The 17,225-nt window shown below is 46.3% G+C and overlaps 1 protein-coding gene across 8 annotated transcripts in view; it reads right to left on the minus strand.

Moving 5' to 3' along the window:
* The window catches only part of LOC127008919 (homeotic protein antennapedia-like), a 101,909-nt gene that overhangs the window by 26,150 nt on the left and 58,534 nt on the right, over nucleotides 1-17,225 (minus strand). Inside the window, exon 5 of one of the 8 annotated variants that reach the window (XM_050881404.1) lies at nucleotides 312-378. The exons of the other annotated variants lie outside the window; for them this stretch is intronic. Coding sequence (XP_050737361.1) covers nucleotides 312-378 — 67 coding nt within the window. The remainder of the gene's footprint in view (nucleotides 1-311; nucleotides 379-17,225) is intronic. 8 annotated transcript variants of the gene reach the window in all.

The following is a 17,225-nucleotide window of genomic DNA, read 5'->3' on the forward strand; positions in this document are numbered from 1 at the left end:
TAACTTCACTAAATCTAGCATGCACACAACAAAATACAAACATGCAAATAGGTACAAAAAAAGGGCAAATATACAGGGAAAAAGGTGTATGTTTAGGTGAAAATGAGAAGGATGTGAAGGTAAAGTTGAGAAAAAATCACCAGCAGCTAAAATATGTCGTTGATCCGCCCCCTAAAAAGTGTGAGGAGACAGGAGACCAGAGAGAGGGACACGGAGGGAGGTGTTAGGGCAAGGAGGGGGTGAGGGTAGGGTGTGGGGGAGTGTAATTGCACCTCCTCCCCTACAGCAACACACAGGGCCTCGGTACATACCACCGTCTCGCTCCGGACCTCAAGCGCATGCCACACAGCAATAACTTTACACAGTTATTCTTACCGGCTAGAAAAGAATGCAAAAAAAGTCCATATAAATTCACTAGCCAAAACTGAGGCGCACACACACGCACACAAATCAAGCTAAGTGTAATGCAGCCGTCCCCGTGTTATGACAAAGGGCAGTGTTCACCCTCCTCGGCGAGCCAAAATAATATTCACCGTGTTGTGCGTGAGTGAATGTGTATCGTGGCCGGCCGAGTGGTGGACACGTTCCCCGCTGCATAACACGTGAACAGCCCTCTAAAGTAAAGGACTGAACATGGGTTAAAAATCACCTCCATGCTACCTGCTAAAATGTGCTTAAAATAATATTAAGGAGTGAATCTATACCATAGTAAAACACATACATGCTGCACTTAAATATGGACAAAAGCAAACTTAATATTAGTGCAAAATATTTGGGTAAAACACATGACAATGGAATTCAAGCCATATGATTGAATCTAAGAACAGCAGCATATAAAACTGTGCATTGAAAACAGTAATCTAAACTAAAAACATGGTAAATATAATTGTGAGACAAATGATGAAAATGAGTGCACAAACAGATGAAATGGCTATGAGAAATGAGAATGGGGAAAAAATGAGAATGGGGAAAATGAGAATGGGGAAAATGAGAATGAGGAAAAATGAGAATGGGGAAAATGAGAATGGGGAAAATGAGAATGGGGCAAATGAGAATGGGGAAAATGAGAATGGGGAAAATGAAAATGGGGAAAATGAGAATGGGGAAAAATGAGAATGGGGAAAAAATGAGAATGGGAAAAAAATGAGAAGCAGGAAACAAGAAGCGATTGGGTTATAATTTCACACAGTTTAGGGAGGAGGGTGAATCAATTTGCTTCTTTTTCATCAGAGCAATTAGGAAGACGCAGATCACCTGTCCAGTGGAAAGTCAAGTAAACTGCCGAAGCAAAAGAGAAAATACTCCCCACAGTAAATATTCCTTAGATTTAGATGGAACTTGAAAACAATAATTGATTCCGGATTATTTACTTTCTTCGCATAAAAAAATATCCGTAAATTAGACACATTTATTTACTTAAATATGAAACCTAAACGGATAAATAAATACACTAAATATATTTTTGTGGGTTTTTTGTAGTGGTGTCTGCTTTAAGAAGTCTCCCCTTACTTTTCTCCCTCCCTCCCTCCCTCCTCCAGCCCCCATCCCCCCACCCCCCCACCCCGCGTCCTCGAAGGGGGACTGAGGGAATGAGTGATCTTCGTTATTTCCTCAATAATGCGAGCGTTTGTGTCCCTGGGCGAGACACATCGCCCGCCACGCCGACAAAGGCCCCCGCGGCTGCCCCTCATGACTCGCGCCTCACAATTTATTATAATAGTGTTCCTGCGACTTAAGACTCTCTGCTGGATTAGTCGAGACGCTTTCCCGGAGGAGATCGAGCGAGGGAGCAGAGAGGGAGGAAGGGAGACGGTGAGAGCGGAGTGGAAAACGTCAGAGAGAGAGGATGAGTAAGATGCACAATATTTTAAACTGCTATTCTTGAAACTGTAAAGAACGGGGATTTATGTGTTATTATGTGTCCTCATGTAACACACACACACACACCTGTCTACCTACCTGGTCATTCTCTATATACCTGCAATCGAACTCTTCGCGTATGTATTTTTGCTTTACTTATAAGAGAGTTAAGTGAAGTCAGCAAACACTTTTACCTGATGATATTTGACTCACTGGCATCCCTCTCATGGCCCCACCCCGTTTCTCCTCCCTCTCCTTTCTTTCCTTCCCTTCCCTTCCCTTCCGTTCCTCCATGACTCGCCACTCCATCTCCTCCGTCACACAACGCAAGGTATCCTCTCTCCCTCAGTCCTCACACCAACCAACAAGTTCTCGTCTTGCATTGTACAAAATACGTCATTTTAACACCTTTCCAGTCATTAAAAAGTGTTCCAACATGCATTACTTATCGGAAACTATAGCGTGAGAGAGAGAAACGACGTCAGAGAAAAAAGGAACAAAAAGAAAAGGAAAGAATAACGATTAATCTATTATCTGTACAAACATCAGTAGAGGGGGAGGAGAGCGTGCGGTGGACAATAATAAAGAAGGGTGAGGGGGGCGGCGGAGGGCGGCTGGAGGGGAGTTTGGAAAGGAGGGGATGCGAGAGGAGGAAGCAGAGGAGGAGGTGGGGGTGGCGTCCCTTCAGCAGGAGTGATGAGGGACGCGGGACGGGCGTGGACACCCCATCAGAGGACGCTCCTTATCTGCCCTCTGGAGATAACTCGTCACGGCGGGGAGCACCTTAGACCCCACCTCCTCTCCGCCCCCCCTGGTGACTCCGCTGCCCCCCACCGAACCCGAGGCCGACACACTCACACTCACACTCTCTCTCTCTCTCTCACACACACACACACACACACACACACACACACACTCTTCATTGTACTCTTACGTAAGGCAGACCCGCTGACTTGAACTACGGCAAAAAATATAGTAATCCGAGATGCTGTGTCATATTTTTTTCTACCTCTTCTCTCTCTCTCTCTCTCTCTCTCTCTCTCTCTCTCTCTCTCTCTCTCTCTCTCTCTCTCTCTCTCTCTCTCTCTCTCTCTCTCTCTCTCTCTCTCTCAACACGAATAATGCGAAATACGTTACAGCAATAGATTTTTTTTTTCTCATATTCTAATAATACTTAAATAACTCAATAAATTTTGGCGATACTATAACAAACATGCTCAATACACCACGCACACATGCAGATGCACAAATTATCGCAATGAACGACATGCATAAATAATTAAAGCACACACACACAAAAAAAAAAAAAAAAAAAAAAAAAAACGCACCACACAAAACTATGATCCACGTGCGCTAACATATATTTTTCTCCCGAATGAAGAGGAACATTTAAAAGCAGCAATAATTTCGTTCCCTGCTACATTGACAAATCCTCCTTCATTCCATACTTTCCCCTTGAAGCTCGTTGACGGAGAGGAGAGAGGAGGGAGGAAGGGAGGGAAGGGTGAGAAAGGGAGAAGGAGAGAGAGGGAGGGGGAGAGAGAGAGTATGTGCACTACGAAAGGAGGGGAGGGGAGGAGGTACATAGACGGATAGAGGAGAATGGAGGAAAGGGGAGACAGAAGGAAGGTATAGTAAGGGCACCATGCAAGGAAGGTAAGGGGAGAGAGGGGGATACGTAGACGGATAGAGGAGAGAGGATGGAGGGAAAGGGCGATTCAGGGAGGGTATAGCATAGGGGGGAGGATGAAGATAAAGAGGATGGAGGGAAGGGGCGATTGAGGGACGGTATAGCATAGAGGGGGAAGGGGATACACAGAGGGATGGAGGAGAGAGGAGGGAGGAGAAAGAATGAAGCTACCAGACGTGGAGTAAAAACCAGCATTTGTTGGGCCGGACAGCCGCAACTGACGCTAAATACTTCATGTTCGCCTAATTAATGGCCTCTGAAGGCTATCATCGAGTAGCTGCCATCCCGCCGCCGCTGACGGATGGCGCCGCTATAATTAAGGTGAAGGGTGCCGGGGGGGGGGGGGTGAGGGGGGCACTCAGTAGGCCTCCTCACCCTCACTTCACGCCATCATCTCTTTCACGGCCTTATCTACCGCCACCTCTCCTCCCTGCTGTCTCCCTTTCTCCCTTTCTCCTCCATCTCCTTCCTTTCCCTTATCAACGCCTACTCTTTCACCTGAACGGAACCTTGTCTACGTGGACGCAGGTAAGGGAGGAAGACAGGGGAGGGGGGCAGGTGAGGGGAACTAGACAGGTAAGGATCGGTGTGTGGAACGAGTTTGGGGACCCAGCGCTCGTGTGTCTTCCGTCCTTCAATGTCGATGGCGGTGAAGAGCGGCTTAAAAAAAATACTAAAAAATTCTAACGTCTCGCTGGGCGCCTCCTCGACAAGCGTATTAATCTCTCCTAAGGGTTTATTTTCTATTCTCCTAAAACAATGAGGGTAGGCCGAGCAAAACTGTCGTATATTGATGACCGACATTGTGGGTTGACGTCAGCTATATTTGTTTGTTTGCCTCTTTACTTATTTATTGTCAGCAAAGGGAAATAGGGACTGGCGTGGTCTGGGTGGAGAAATGTGACGGAAGACCCAATGGCAGAGTATGGAGGGGACACAGCGTGGGTTGGACAGGGCAGAGGAAGGGAGTGGAACGTGAATAACTGGAACAACGACGAGGCCTGTTCCACTACGCTGCCCACTAATAGTACGGCCCCCCCTCCCCTCCCCCCCATAGTCCCTGCCCCCGTCCTCCGCTCCCCCAGCCCTCCGCTACCAAGCAACACCATGAATATGCTAATGCCATTCATCCTCTGCAATCAATGAGGAATTAAATGCCGCATCGGATATGGTGAGTGGATTATGTTGCAATGACCTCAATTTGGCACAGCTCGCAAATTTGTATGGCGGCGGCGCGGCACTCTGCTCTTGATCGCCGGTTAATAATTTTGTAATGAAATGAAATATTGCAGCCGTTTTTGTTGTTGTTGATCTCGCAGCAAGATATTATATTTGTATTCGAACTATGGAGGATATAAAACTTCAAGAAATAAATGAATTGTGATGAGACGAATAAATAAACAACTTACTGGAAAAAAAATTACTATCCACGAGAACACTAGAAAAATATAGATAAGGAGAATATATTGCAAGAAGACTAATACCTTTCTACGGAATAACTCATACTTTTGACAATAGTTTTAGAATGAGAACTTTGTAAATCAATCAACAAACATGTGCGCGAATCGGGACGGCCTTTCTCCATCACTATATCCCACCATTGCCATCCTCTTCTCCTTACCACACTTCGTCATCCATCCACCCATCCATCTTCCCTCATCCACCCTTCCTGCTCACCCTTCCCCTTACTCTCAATCCTTAATCTCCCGCTACCATGCCATGCTCCCCTTCCCCTCCGCCTCTCCCCAGCCCAGCACAGCCTCCCCTCGCGGCCCGGCTGGCGGAGGGCGTCACTCGGGAGCCGGCGGTGTCATCGGGAGGGAGAACTCAAAGGCCCAGCCAACCAGCGGCGGCCACTCACAAAGGCCTGCTGGGGGACCTCATTTCTCCGCCCGCCTGACACCTTTCTGTCCGAACAATACTGACGCCGGGAGCCAGGAGGGGCGGGGTGCGAGAGAGAGAGCGAGAGAGCGAGCGGGAAAGAGTGTGTGTGTTTGTGTGTGTGTGTGTGTGTGTGTGTGTGTGTGTGTGTGTGTGTGTGTGTGTGTGGAGGGGAGGGATATATACCAATCTCTCTCTCACCCTCCCTCCCTCCCTCTCTCTCTGTCTTTCTGTCCCTCCCTCCCTCCGTCACCCTCCTCCCTCTTTCTGTCCTTCCGTTCTTTCCTTCTCCCTCTCTTTGGCGGCCATTATGCTCGGGAAGTGGAGCGAGGGTGCTTTTGTCGCCTCGCCCCGAATTTGGAGAGAAGCAGCAAATGGAACGGAAAACAAAAATGGCCAACGGAAAAAAAAGGGAAAGAGAAAAAAAACAAAGCTAGAAAAGAACAAACAAACGTCGAAAGGATATATATAGAAGAGAAAGAATAACGAAAAAAGATCAACGGAGGAACGGGAAAAGCATGAAAAGAAACAGGAAAAGAACAAACAAGAGCATCGAAAAAAACAATACATAGCAGAGAGAGAAAGAAAATCGAAGGGGCATAATAAGGAAACGACAAAATAAACAGAAACGAAAAAAGAAGGAAACACGAAAGAAAAATCAACGACGAAAAGGGAAAACCATAAAAAAAGAAGCAAGAAAAAACAAACAAAAACGTCGAAGAAAAATATAAAGCAGAAAGATGCACAAAAAAAAATCAAAGCAAAATTATATAAGAGACTAATTCCATCCCTCAATATTTCCGGAACGCACGAGAGCCATCCAGGTGAGGCCGGAAGGAAGGTAAGTCTTCATCACCAGGAGCTTCTTTATCGGCTGCAGGTGGAGGGGAGAGGAGGAGGAGAGGTGGCGCGGCGCAGGGCAGAGGCGTAACATATGCCACTAATGACGCCTCCATGAAGCGCCATCAGCTATTCGAATTGCTGCTTCACTTTGATTAACGAGAACATAAATCAGAAGGCCAATAGACGAATGCTCAGCGGCCGCCAGCAAACAGGAGGAGGACCCGGGAGCGTTTTACCCCAACAAGTGGTTTTCTGGTATCAATATGTCGGGAGTCATTGGGAGACAATATTTATGATTCTCTCTCTCTCTCTCTCTCTCTCTCTCTCTCTCTCTCTCTCTCTCTCTCTCTCTGCTGTTTAAATAATTTCCAAGCTTCTTTTTGTTAATTTCTTGTTTCTTTTTATGCATCTCCAGTTTTTCCGTTGATTATCTTTCGTTTTTCTTTCTCTGAACTATATATAACCTTTCGATGTTTATTTTTCTTCTTTTCTTGGATGCGAATAAACCTTATATACAACGCTATCCATTTATATACTTCCCCGAAAACCCTATAAACAACAAGTCAACACCCGTAAATTCTGCTAAGTTTGCCATTTAAAGTCGAGACGGGGCTAATTTTCTTTGATTTTGAGCCGCGGCGTGTAGCAAAAAATGACCCTTTCTCTTCGGTACTGCCAAAGCTGATACTCGAGATGCTTATCGTCACTCAACGTCCGCTCGTGGGCCCATCAACGAGGGTTACAAATTCGCTGGAAAATTGGGTCACTGAAGCCCAATTTTAAGCGATTTAACTCGGAAGCTAGTTTGTCACCGTTTTATTGCTTCCTTCTACTCCCTTTTCCCCCTCTCTATCTCACCCTCTAAACACACATCTCTTCAAAACGATAAAAAAAACTTCCCTTTCCCCTTTTCTCTCTCTCTCTTCTCCCTGTCCTCGTCCCTCTCCCTCTCCCGCTCCCTCTCACTCTCTCCGCCGCCCCCAGCCCCTTCGTGAGCCTATCTCTTGACAAATGGCGGTGCTCAGTCAGTCTCCAGGTGTTTGATTACTTTGGAGACTTAGAAAAGGATTGCGACGAATGTGTCCGGGGGAAAAAGAATGTCTACGTAGGTGTTAAAAATGGGCTCTTACAGTTGTCTCCTCGGGAAATAATAAGAAGTGGCTTTACTGTTACATTGAAAGGTTTGTGGATTCGATTTCTCTAACTAATTTAATAGATAACCTTAACATAAACTACCGGACAGAATAGGAAACAAAAACAATATAAGATACCTCCATCATTTTCCTATTTCTTCCCTTCTTCCTTCCCTCCGCTCCTTCATTCAGAGAGAAGAAAAAAAGTAGAGATACGGAAATAGTGGAGAGGAAATTTAATTAAGTTTTTCCCATCTCTTCTTCCCACGGGCTTCCTTTTTCGTCAGCACCAGTTCAGCGGACGCCCCTGCCTCGACGTCCCAAACAGCGCCCTCTCACCACCCCTCAATCCTTCACTTCTGCCCCTCCAGCCCCTTCCTTCCCTCTCCCTCATGATGACTGATGACGCCCGAAGCCCAAGCCCAGCTGCTTTATCACTGCTTGTGTGGGGGGGGAGGGGGGAGGGGAGGGGATGTGTGTGTGTGTGTGTGTGTGTGTGTGTGTGTGTTTTATTGTGTCTATCAGAGTCCCATAGCGATGCGAAACTATTATATATTGTAGAAAATTTAAAAGAAAACGGCATGACACAAATCTAACACTCAAGAAGGTCATACAACTTCGCTAATGACACGCGCAGAAACCAAATACAAATAAACGACAATAATAACCTAACCTACTAACGAAACCCACAACTCTTACCCCCCAAAAATATAAAAACAACATCGACGCGGAACGACGAGGCACATTTTCCCATCTCAAAAAACAAAAACAAAAACAAAACAAAAAAATGACAGTTCGCCTCAAATCCCTCCTCGGGTCCGAAGTGTCACGAGCTGCTCCCAAAAGTCCGCCGCGGGAGCAGAGCCAGAAAGGAAAGGGAAGGGCCGAGACGAGGCGCTGGAGAGGTGTCACTCAGCCAGAGATCCGGAGGCCGTTTTTCATCCGCGTCCGCAACGGGGGATCCGGCACGTCGGTCCAGAGTGATCCGGACATTAAACCTTCGACTGAGATGGACCCGAAGACCCGCAGGACGAAAGAGGAATGTTGGAAAAAGAGGAAGAGGAGGAGGGAGACGACACCCGCGACTCAAGATAGAACCTAAGACAACCTGACGAGAGAGATATGTTGGAAAAAGAGGAAGAAGAGGAAAGGAGGAAGAAGACACCCGCGACTCAAGACAGACCTCAAGACAACCTGACGAAAGAGATATGTTTGAAATGAAAGGAAAAGGAAAGCAAAAGAAAGAACCCCTCGACTGATATAGAACCCAAAACCCACCTGACGAAGAGAGGAGGAAAAAGGAAAGGAAAAAGGAGTCGCAAGAGGGGAAGAGGAGGGTAAGATAGAGGAAGAGGAGGAAACTGTGGTGAAGAAAGAAGAGGAGGAAGAGTAAAGGGATAGGTGGTCATGGAAGAGGAAAACGTTATAAAGGATAAACGACCAGATTAAAAAAAATAAAAAATGGGAATGCAAAGGGAAATGAAGACTGGAAATGTTAACGAGAGGTGGAGATAACTAATTTCCCTTCAATAAAAAAAAATATAAAAAAATCCGGAAACGGTGTCGAAAATGAGCGATACTTGAAGACATCCTGAAACAGCCCCCGCGAGTACATCACCGGAAGAGGAAATTAATGTAGAACCGATAAAGGAAGTATGAAGACAATGCGCCAAACGATTAAGATACGAAAACCGCAAGTAGTAATGAAAACGGTAAGTGGAAGCTTCCGGCCAACACCCCCGTTTTCTTCCTCACACTCTTGCCGCCCTACCGCTTAAGTCTCCCCCCCGCCACTTCCTCCTCGTCCTCCTACTCCTCCTCCCCTCTGCAGGAAGCTGGCGGGCGCTCCATAACTTACATCGCGTGAAAGAGAAGTTACAACAGACCCAAGTGCAGAAAAGCTACTAATTTTACTCCACAATTGACCTTCGCACCATTACTCTTTGACTGCCCTCCCTTCTTCCTCCTCCTCCTCTCACTCCTCTCTTTCTCTCTTCGCTCTCTTTACCTCCCGCCTCCTCCTCCTCCTCCTCCTCCTCTCCCTCCGGGCCACTCAACAGGTGCCTTGATACCTCCCTCCTCTCCCTTCCTTCCTCTCACTGAACCGCCACCTCACCTCTCGTAATTTCTCCTCCTCCTCTTCCTCTTCCTCTTCCTTCTCCTCCTCCTCCTCCTCCTTCCGGCTCTCCTCCCCGTCTCTTTTATCTTTTCCCTCCTTCCATTCTCGTTCATACTATATTAGTCTTTTTTTTGCTCCATAATCTATAATGGATTTATGAGGGCGATGGGAGGAGGAGAGGAGGATGAAGAGGGAGGGAAGGAGAGGGAAGAGGAGGAGGAGGAGAAGGAAGTGAAGAAGGCGGCAACGATGTTGAGGTTGGGGGATGGTTCAATGGCAATAGGTGAAGGTCAGGAGATGTGAAGACTAAATGGTAAAGGAGGAAGGAGGAAGAGGAGGAGGAGGAGATGAGAAAAAATAGACGGGTTTGGGAGACGTGGAGGAGAGATAGAGGGTTGGAGGGAAAGATGGATGAGGTGAGAGATAAAGCTGTGTGGGAGAGGAAAGGAAGGAAGATGTGGGAGAGGGGAAGAGAGAGGTAAGAATGTGAGGGAAGAGAGTGAAAAATGGGAGAAAAGGGAGAAAAACAGGACGAGGTGGAAGAAAGAATGGAGAAAACGAAAAAGGGAGGAAAGGAAAAAAAAAGAAAAAAGTAAAGCGGAGAGAAGAAAAAAAAGGGAAGGAAGAGAAGAAAAAAGGTAGAAAGGCTGGAAAGGATGAACAGAAGAAACAAAGAACGGATTAAAAGGAAAAAAAGAAAGGAAAGAAAAAGGAGAAGGATATGGAGGTAAAGTGAGTCGAGGAGGTAAGTAGGAAAGACAAGAAGGGAGAAGATGAAGAACGGATGAAAAGAGGAAACGTAGAATGGCTAAAAGGAAAAAAATGGAGGAAAGAAAGAAGGAAGGATGGATGTGGAGTCAAAAGATGAGTATAGGAGAGGGGAGCAGGGGATGGGTGAGGAGAGGTGGATGCCAGGGGTGAAGTGTAGTGACAGTGACGAACAGCTTGTCACCTCTACACCCCTCTTCCCCCCCCCCCTTCCATCGTTCACCCACTCTAGCGGCGGCCACAGCGATAAATAGTCGTTACAGCTGAGCACACTCCTTCGTCCGGCAGCCAGAACCAAGACGTATAAATTATAGAAAAAAAAATAATACTCATCTTAAATTTACACATTATTATACGATACGAAAGCTCCAAACGGATTGCAGATGTCTATACAGGTAAAACAACAGCTTTATAAGGATCAAAACAGCTCTTTACGGATTACAGAAAGCTCTATACTGATTAAACGAAAGGGAGATCTTGTTTGTTAGAGTATTATCGATTCCTAGTGCATTTAAAGAACTGATACTATGATTTTCCTTTGTTTTCCTTTACTTCATTTTTTCCTCTCCTGAACACGCTCAAAATTCCGGTAGTGAAACCCAAGACATAAGAAGAAAAAGCTATACTCGTTTTTAATTCACACATCAATATAAAATGGAGTCTTGTTTGTATCGCATTTCCGTAAAGATCTCTGATAGTGCGATTGTCTCCTGTTTTCCTTTCCTTTTCTTCCGTCTTTTCTATCCTTCCCTCCTTCCCTCCTTCCTTCACTCCTCCCGCGGTCATATTTCTCCCGTAGACTAATCTCTCCTCGTTTTCTCAAGGGCTAAAGAAAACGTCGTCCCCTCCGGAGGCGTGTCACCGTGAGTTATCTCTGCACTTCCTCTACATGAATATTCCGACGAGGAGTGATTCTTTTTTATTTTTCCACGTTTATTTTTTTCCCTTCCTCTCGAGTCTAGACAGCCTTGGGAACCGACGGACGACTAAATATTTTCCTCACCCGTTCCTTGCCCTCTTTTTCTATTCAATTTCTGACTTTCCTAACCTCCATATTTATCTCCTATCTTTCTTTCCTCCGTGTCTACTTTCACCTGTTCTGTATTTCCTCCGTTCGAAAATCCGTTCTTTCTCTCCTTCTTGCTTACCCAACCTCCATACTTCTCTTCTTTTTTTTCTTTCCTCTGTTTCTGCTTTCACCTGTTCTGTATTTCCTCCGTTCAAAAATCCGTTCATCCTCTCCTTCTTGCTTACCTAACATCCATATTTCTCTCCTTTCTGTCTTTCCTCCGTGTCTACTTTCACTTGTTTTGAATTTCCTCCGTTCGAAAATCCGTTCTTCCTCTCCTTCTTGCGTCTAGGCAGCCTTGGGAGCCGACAGACGACTAAATACTTTCTAGGTAAAGGAAGGAGTTACTAACGTTCTTTTTTTTCAGCTACACTCCTCCATTTTTCTCTGCTTCCTCTTTCCCGGCTCTTGACTAATGCGCTGTGATTATCAATGTTTTGGTGTTAGGAGCGAGTGGCAATGATGAAATAAGGTGAAAAGGAAGGAGGGAGAAAAAGAAAAATGTTAATGATCTTAAAATAAGCAAGAAAAAGAAAGATTATTTGGGATACCTTGACTTATTTTTCCTTTTTTCTTTCTTTCTCTTCCTCTTTCTCCTCTCTACTCAAGCAACTTTTAACTCCTCCTTCACATATCCCAATTTCTCTTCCTTCTCTTCCTCCTCCCCTGTCAGAAGGAACACAATCGCCAGGGCACTTGATCACTTCCCTGCCATGGCTGTGAGATTTCAAGCAACACATGGCTGAGAAAAGAGATAAAAAATAAGAGTAGGGGAGAACGGGGTCGTAAAACACTGCTAAGCTAATTTGTTACTTATGCTAATGCAGTCCAACACTCTCTTTGCTTCTTTTCGTAATAAGGAGAACACTAAACATCGACTTAACCAATACGCTGCACTCTAAAGAATAACCAGAGCGAAAAATAGACGATGAAAATTCATGAACGGAACTGGACGATTTTGTTGACAATGGGCGGGAAACGAAGGCTGTTAAATATCCGGAGGGGGACGAAAAAAAATCTTATAGGCCGCTTATGAGCTTAGGCCTCTCTAACGGTCTGATCAAGATAATGCATTCGCTTAATTCCGCCTAATGGATGAGGAGAAAGACACTTCAGGAGGGAGGAGGGCAGCTGTGGTAGGGGGAAGGGATGGGAAGGCAATACAGGGTGCTGCTGGTGCGTGGAGATCAAGGAAGGGGGATAAAAAAAAGGGGAGTGAAGGGGTGAGGTCACAGCTGATGCATTCTGAGAGGATTAAGTCAGTTATCGAGCCCCTGCCGGCAGTAATTTGGCGAAGGGGAAGCAGGAAGAGGAGGAGCAGGAGGAGGAAGAACAAAACTGTGAATCAGGAACGATTTGCATTTCATGAATACATTTTCGGGGCGTTGGACTGTCACTGTCACGACCATGGTCACGACACTGTGCTACGTGCCTCCGTTAATACGTCATTAGAGGAGGAGGAGGAGGAGGAGGAAGAGTAGAGGAGAAGGAGGAGGAATCATCCGGTGACTAGAGGCGGCTGGTGCCCCTTTGAAAGTCCCGCCATGTTTCCCTCTGGTCTGCCGAGCGCCATGATGAGAACTCCTGCCGTTCGAAAGGCTGGACGCGGACATTGAACCTCCCTCCTCCTCCCTCCTCCGTGGCGTAGTTCATTTTGCCGTATTGATAACGCTAAATAAACTCCCGGACAAGGAGCAAGGACCCGCACTGACGCACATGAGAGTAATCACCAAGGTTTGTTTACATAATAACACGACGACCAAGGCAAGAGTTGAGACGCTCCCAGCCGCGTAAGGTTTCTACAGCACGCTATAATGACTCGCCCTACATTCCGGCAGCCTTTTGTGCCTCTACCGCCGCCATATGTGATTTCAAGGAACAATGATCATGCGGGCAGGCGATGTGTCTTCCCCGGGTGTGCTGTCTGTGTGTCCCATTGAGGAAAATGTGTAGGAGAAACGAGGCCGCTGGTGGCGTCTGATGCCGCGTGTCAACACAGCGGGGAGGGAAGGGAAGGGAAGGGTCGAGGGAGGAGCCAGCCTGCCCTGACCAAACAATAGGGCGCGCATGAATTATCGCCAAAACAGTTTAACGCGAACAGATCCGAGACTGTTTCGCCGGAACTAAACCAGCGGGGGAACAGAAGAGACGGGTTGACGACGCGGTGCTGTGGCGACGACGTAGGTAGAAAGGGTGGAGGTGGGCGTGGACGTGAAAAGAGATTAAAAACTCCGGCAAAACTACAGTACTGTCATCGTATGTTAAATTCTATGCCACTTCAAAGGGGCCTTCATTTTCCTCCCCATTATCATCCTTTGGGGGCGTTTAGAGAAAGACAACACAAGAAGTAAAACAAAGCCCTTGCAACCCTTCAGGAACACATGAGCACGTGGAGTCTCGCCGAAACCAACACAGTCACTTGTCACCCCACCTCAGTCACCCCCCCCACACACCCGTTTCGCTTGACGGTGGAGTTTATAGCTCCTGAGGGAGACGAGGCCACACATCAAACTGTAAACGCACCCCACACCACCTACACTTCCTCCTCCACGACTACTGCCGGCACCTCCTCCTTCTCTTCTTTTTCCTCGCTAACCGTAACAATTATCTTTGACTCTGTTCACCCTGCTACTACACAATTTTCTAACACGTTTTCATATAATTTCTTGCAACTTCTTTTTTTGTTGTTGTTGTTGATGCTACTACAGTTTTTGACGTTCTTCCACCTGCTACCTTGCCTTCCCATCCTCCACTGCCACTATCCCCTCCTCCTCCCCCTCCTCCTCCTCCTCCTCCTCCTCCTAGTCCAAGATTGATAAATGATACCTCGGCACGAAGGAAGTTGGAGTGGGGTCTTTCCTCGTTGCATGAGTGAGTTGTGGCTTTGGATCTTCCTGGAAAGACAGGGACGACTCGGGTGGGGAGGGAGGGATGGACTGGGGAAGGGAGGGAGGGAGGAGAGGAATGAATGAGTCAAAAGAAGAAAAATAACTGTCCGGTAGAGGGTAAAGGTGAGTGTAAGAACATGAAAACGTGTAAGAACGTGTGTAAATTATTGTGGATGTGAGAGCTAAGTTAGGACAATCCATATTTTTTACACCATGAAGGCCCACATTCACTTTTTTTATTATCTTACTTGCGCTTAAAAATCATCGCAATCATATATGTTGAGTCGAAAAAATGCTACACCATGAAGACAAAGGTGAAATAAAATGTCCATGAAGGGAAAGCTACCAAGAGGAACCTTTTACTACCAAACCTCTTCCTTCCTCCATTCAATTTTCCTTTCCTCATCCTTTCTTTTTATCTCCATCTCTCCCTTTATCCTCCAAGACTTCCTACTCTCCTACACACCCATTTCCCTTCCTTCCCCAGCCACTTCCCTTCCTCTGTGCCTCCTTTCTCTTAATCTCGACCATCTCCCTCCCTTCCGTGTTATTGCCAGGCCTATGTTTTTGTGTATTTACTTTTCATTCTTCCTTTATGCCTGGAGCTTATTCATGGTCAACTAAAATTATTCAAGCCACCTTTTAATTCTATATTCTCACTTCCCTCAATCTACCCTACCCTCCTCCCCTTTTTCCCTACCCCACCTCCTCTTCCTCCTTTTCTTCCTCCCTATCATTCCTGCTGGTGATGGTCAAATGAAGACCCGTAGTAGCTCCCCTGAGAGAGTTTAGTAACAAGAGGGACCGCCCGCCTCTCACGTTCAATCGCTGCTTTATCCCTCATCCTCAGTGTGGTCATCTCCCTCCTCCTCCTCCTCTTCTCCTCCCTTTCCCTCTTCTGCCATAATCCACTTACCCTCCATCCCTTCCCTCCTCCCTCCCGCGCTGACCATAATCCACTGGTAGCCCCCTGCATCCCTATAGCCATCCTCCTCCTCCTCTTCTTCCCCCGTCCCTCTCCCTCCCTTCTCTTACATCAGTCTCTCATCCCCGTACCCACAGCAGCCGTTTGCACTCTGTTATAGCTCGATTGGGGATGCATAGTCACTCTTCTTTCTCTCTCACTTATGCCGCAGTGATTAGCGTGTGATTATGCATGGGGAGGGGTTGAGGGGTATCGAGGTGGATGAAGAGGAAGAGGAGGGAGGAGTAAGGCAGCAAGGTGAATGTCTGCGTGTGGCGTGCATGAGGACAGGTGAGTCAGAGGAGTAATCACGGACAGGTAAATAGAAACACAGCATGATGGACTGGGACACGCAAGCCTTTAGGAATTCGTTTTATTATGTGTTGTTTGGTTCAGACGACACCGATGGCTGTTTGTTAGGTGTGTGTGTGGGTGGAGGTGTATCCTTTTATTTTTGCTTGGCTGTCGGTGCCCCAAAGCCGTTCGTTGGTCTGCCTTCCTATTACTGTTCAAACTGCGGCAGCAACTCGGTAAACAAAGCAGTTATGGGAGAGGGAAGCGCCGCCAGGACCCGTAAATCTGTCCCGCCCTGCTCCCCGCCACTTCCGCCCGACGATCCTGCGCTTGTTTACTCTTTCAACATCGGGTGTCCTCGCGCAAACGACCCCACACACACGCACACACACACACACACACACACATACACACACATACACCTCCCCCTCCCCCTTTACGCACACACATTCACGCACTAAAAAACAATACAAACAAACAAATAAACGGGAGAATTTGGTGCACTTGTGGTCGGTGGAGTTTCTCGCCCTACATTTTCTTTTTATATGTTTTTTTTTTTTCCGTGCTGGTAAATATGTGTGTCAAGGTCCCTCTCTCCCTCGCGCTCCTGAACAGGATGCTGAACTATCTCCTAAACACTGTCGTATGTTTGCTTTATATATTATAGTCCATCCATTTATATATTAACTATCTTCATCCTGAGACTAGCCGTCTTGTACTTCATTCCTAACCATTATATTAATATGCTAAAAATAATAAATGAACAAAACAAACAAAAAGTAATGGAATTTAAAGTAACACCATTTACAAGCGGAATGAATAAGTCAATTAATTAAGATTCTAGTTAAAAAAAAAAAGCTTATAGAGTTGATGAGGCAAGTTGGGGAATTTATTGGGACAAGCACAATTTTAAGGACAAGCTAGAGATTAATAGTCACAGCCTCAAGGTAACGAAACACACGGGGCAGCAGGTTAATTAAAAGTGAAAGTATGCACTGAATGGGAACTTAAGGGGGATCTACATCACGCTACCTGACAGGAGTAAGGAGTAAATCAATAAAAAGTAATTACCAGCATCTCTATCTCACCTCACCTGACATCTCCACGCAAGCAATACCTCCCACAAGTCACTCTTCCTCTTGCCTTCCTCAGCGCCGCCTCCACCCACTCACACGCGACCCAAGGATGAAACTGCTTCCTTCCCTCCCTCAAAAAAACGAGCCCCGCCACGACGACCCTCTCCGGCCTGTCGCTTCGGGTTGGTTGCCTTGTCAGTGTCCCAATCTGGTCCATCCCTTAATTAAGTCTGGTCTTCCGGGGCAGCGAGGAGACAGTCGGCAGCCGCAAAGGTCGTCCGGCCCATTGTAAAGAGATCTGCCTGGAAGCTCCTCACCATTTCTCTTCAGCTTCCTCGCCTTGGACTTCGATTTTTGTTCTCTCCATTTTTTTATTGTATTCGTGTTTGGTATTGTGTGTGTGTGTGTGTGTGTGTGTGTGTGTGTGTGTGTGTGTGTGTGTGTGTGTGTGTGTTACTTCCTTGAGGTAAAATGCACTTCTGACTTTATTTTTTTTACTTTATTGAATGATCTTGAATTTAAATGTTGTATAGCAAGAATATTTACGAGTTATCGATGTAAATAATGTTTGTTAGTCGATCTCACGTATTCCGGAGAGATTTTTGTATTTTTTTCTGTTTTCTGTCTTCGTAATACAATT

Source organism: Eriocheir sinensis, chromosome 39, assembly GCF_024679095.1.
Source record: "Eriocheir sinensis breed Jianghai 21 chromosome 39, ASM2467909v1, whole genome shotgun sequence".
Classification (NCBI taxonomy): domain Eukaryota; kingdom Metazoa; phylum Arthropoda; class Malacostraca; order Decapoda; family Varunidae; genus Eriocheir; species Eriocheir sinensis.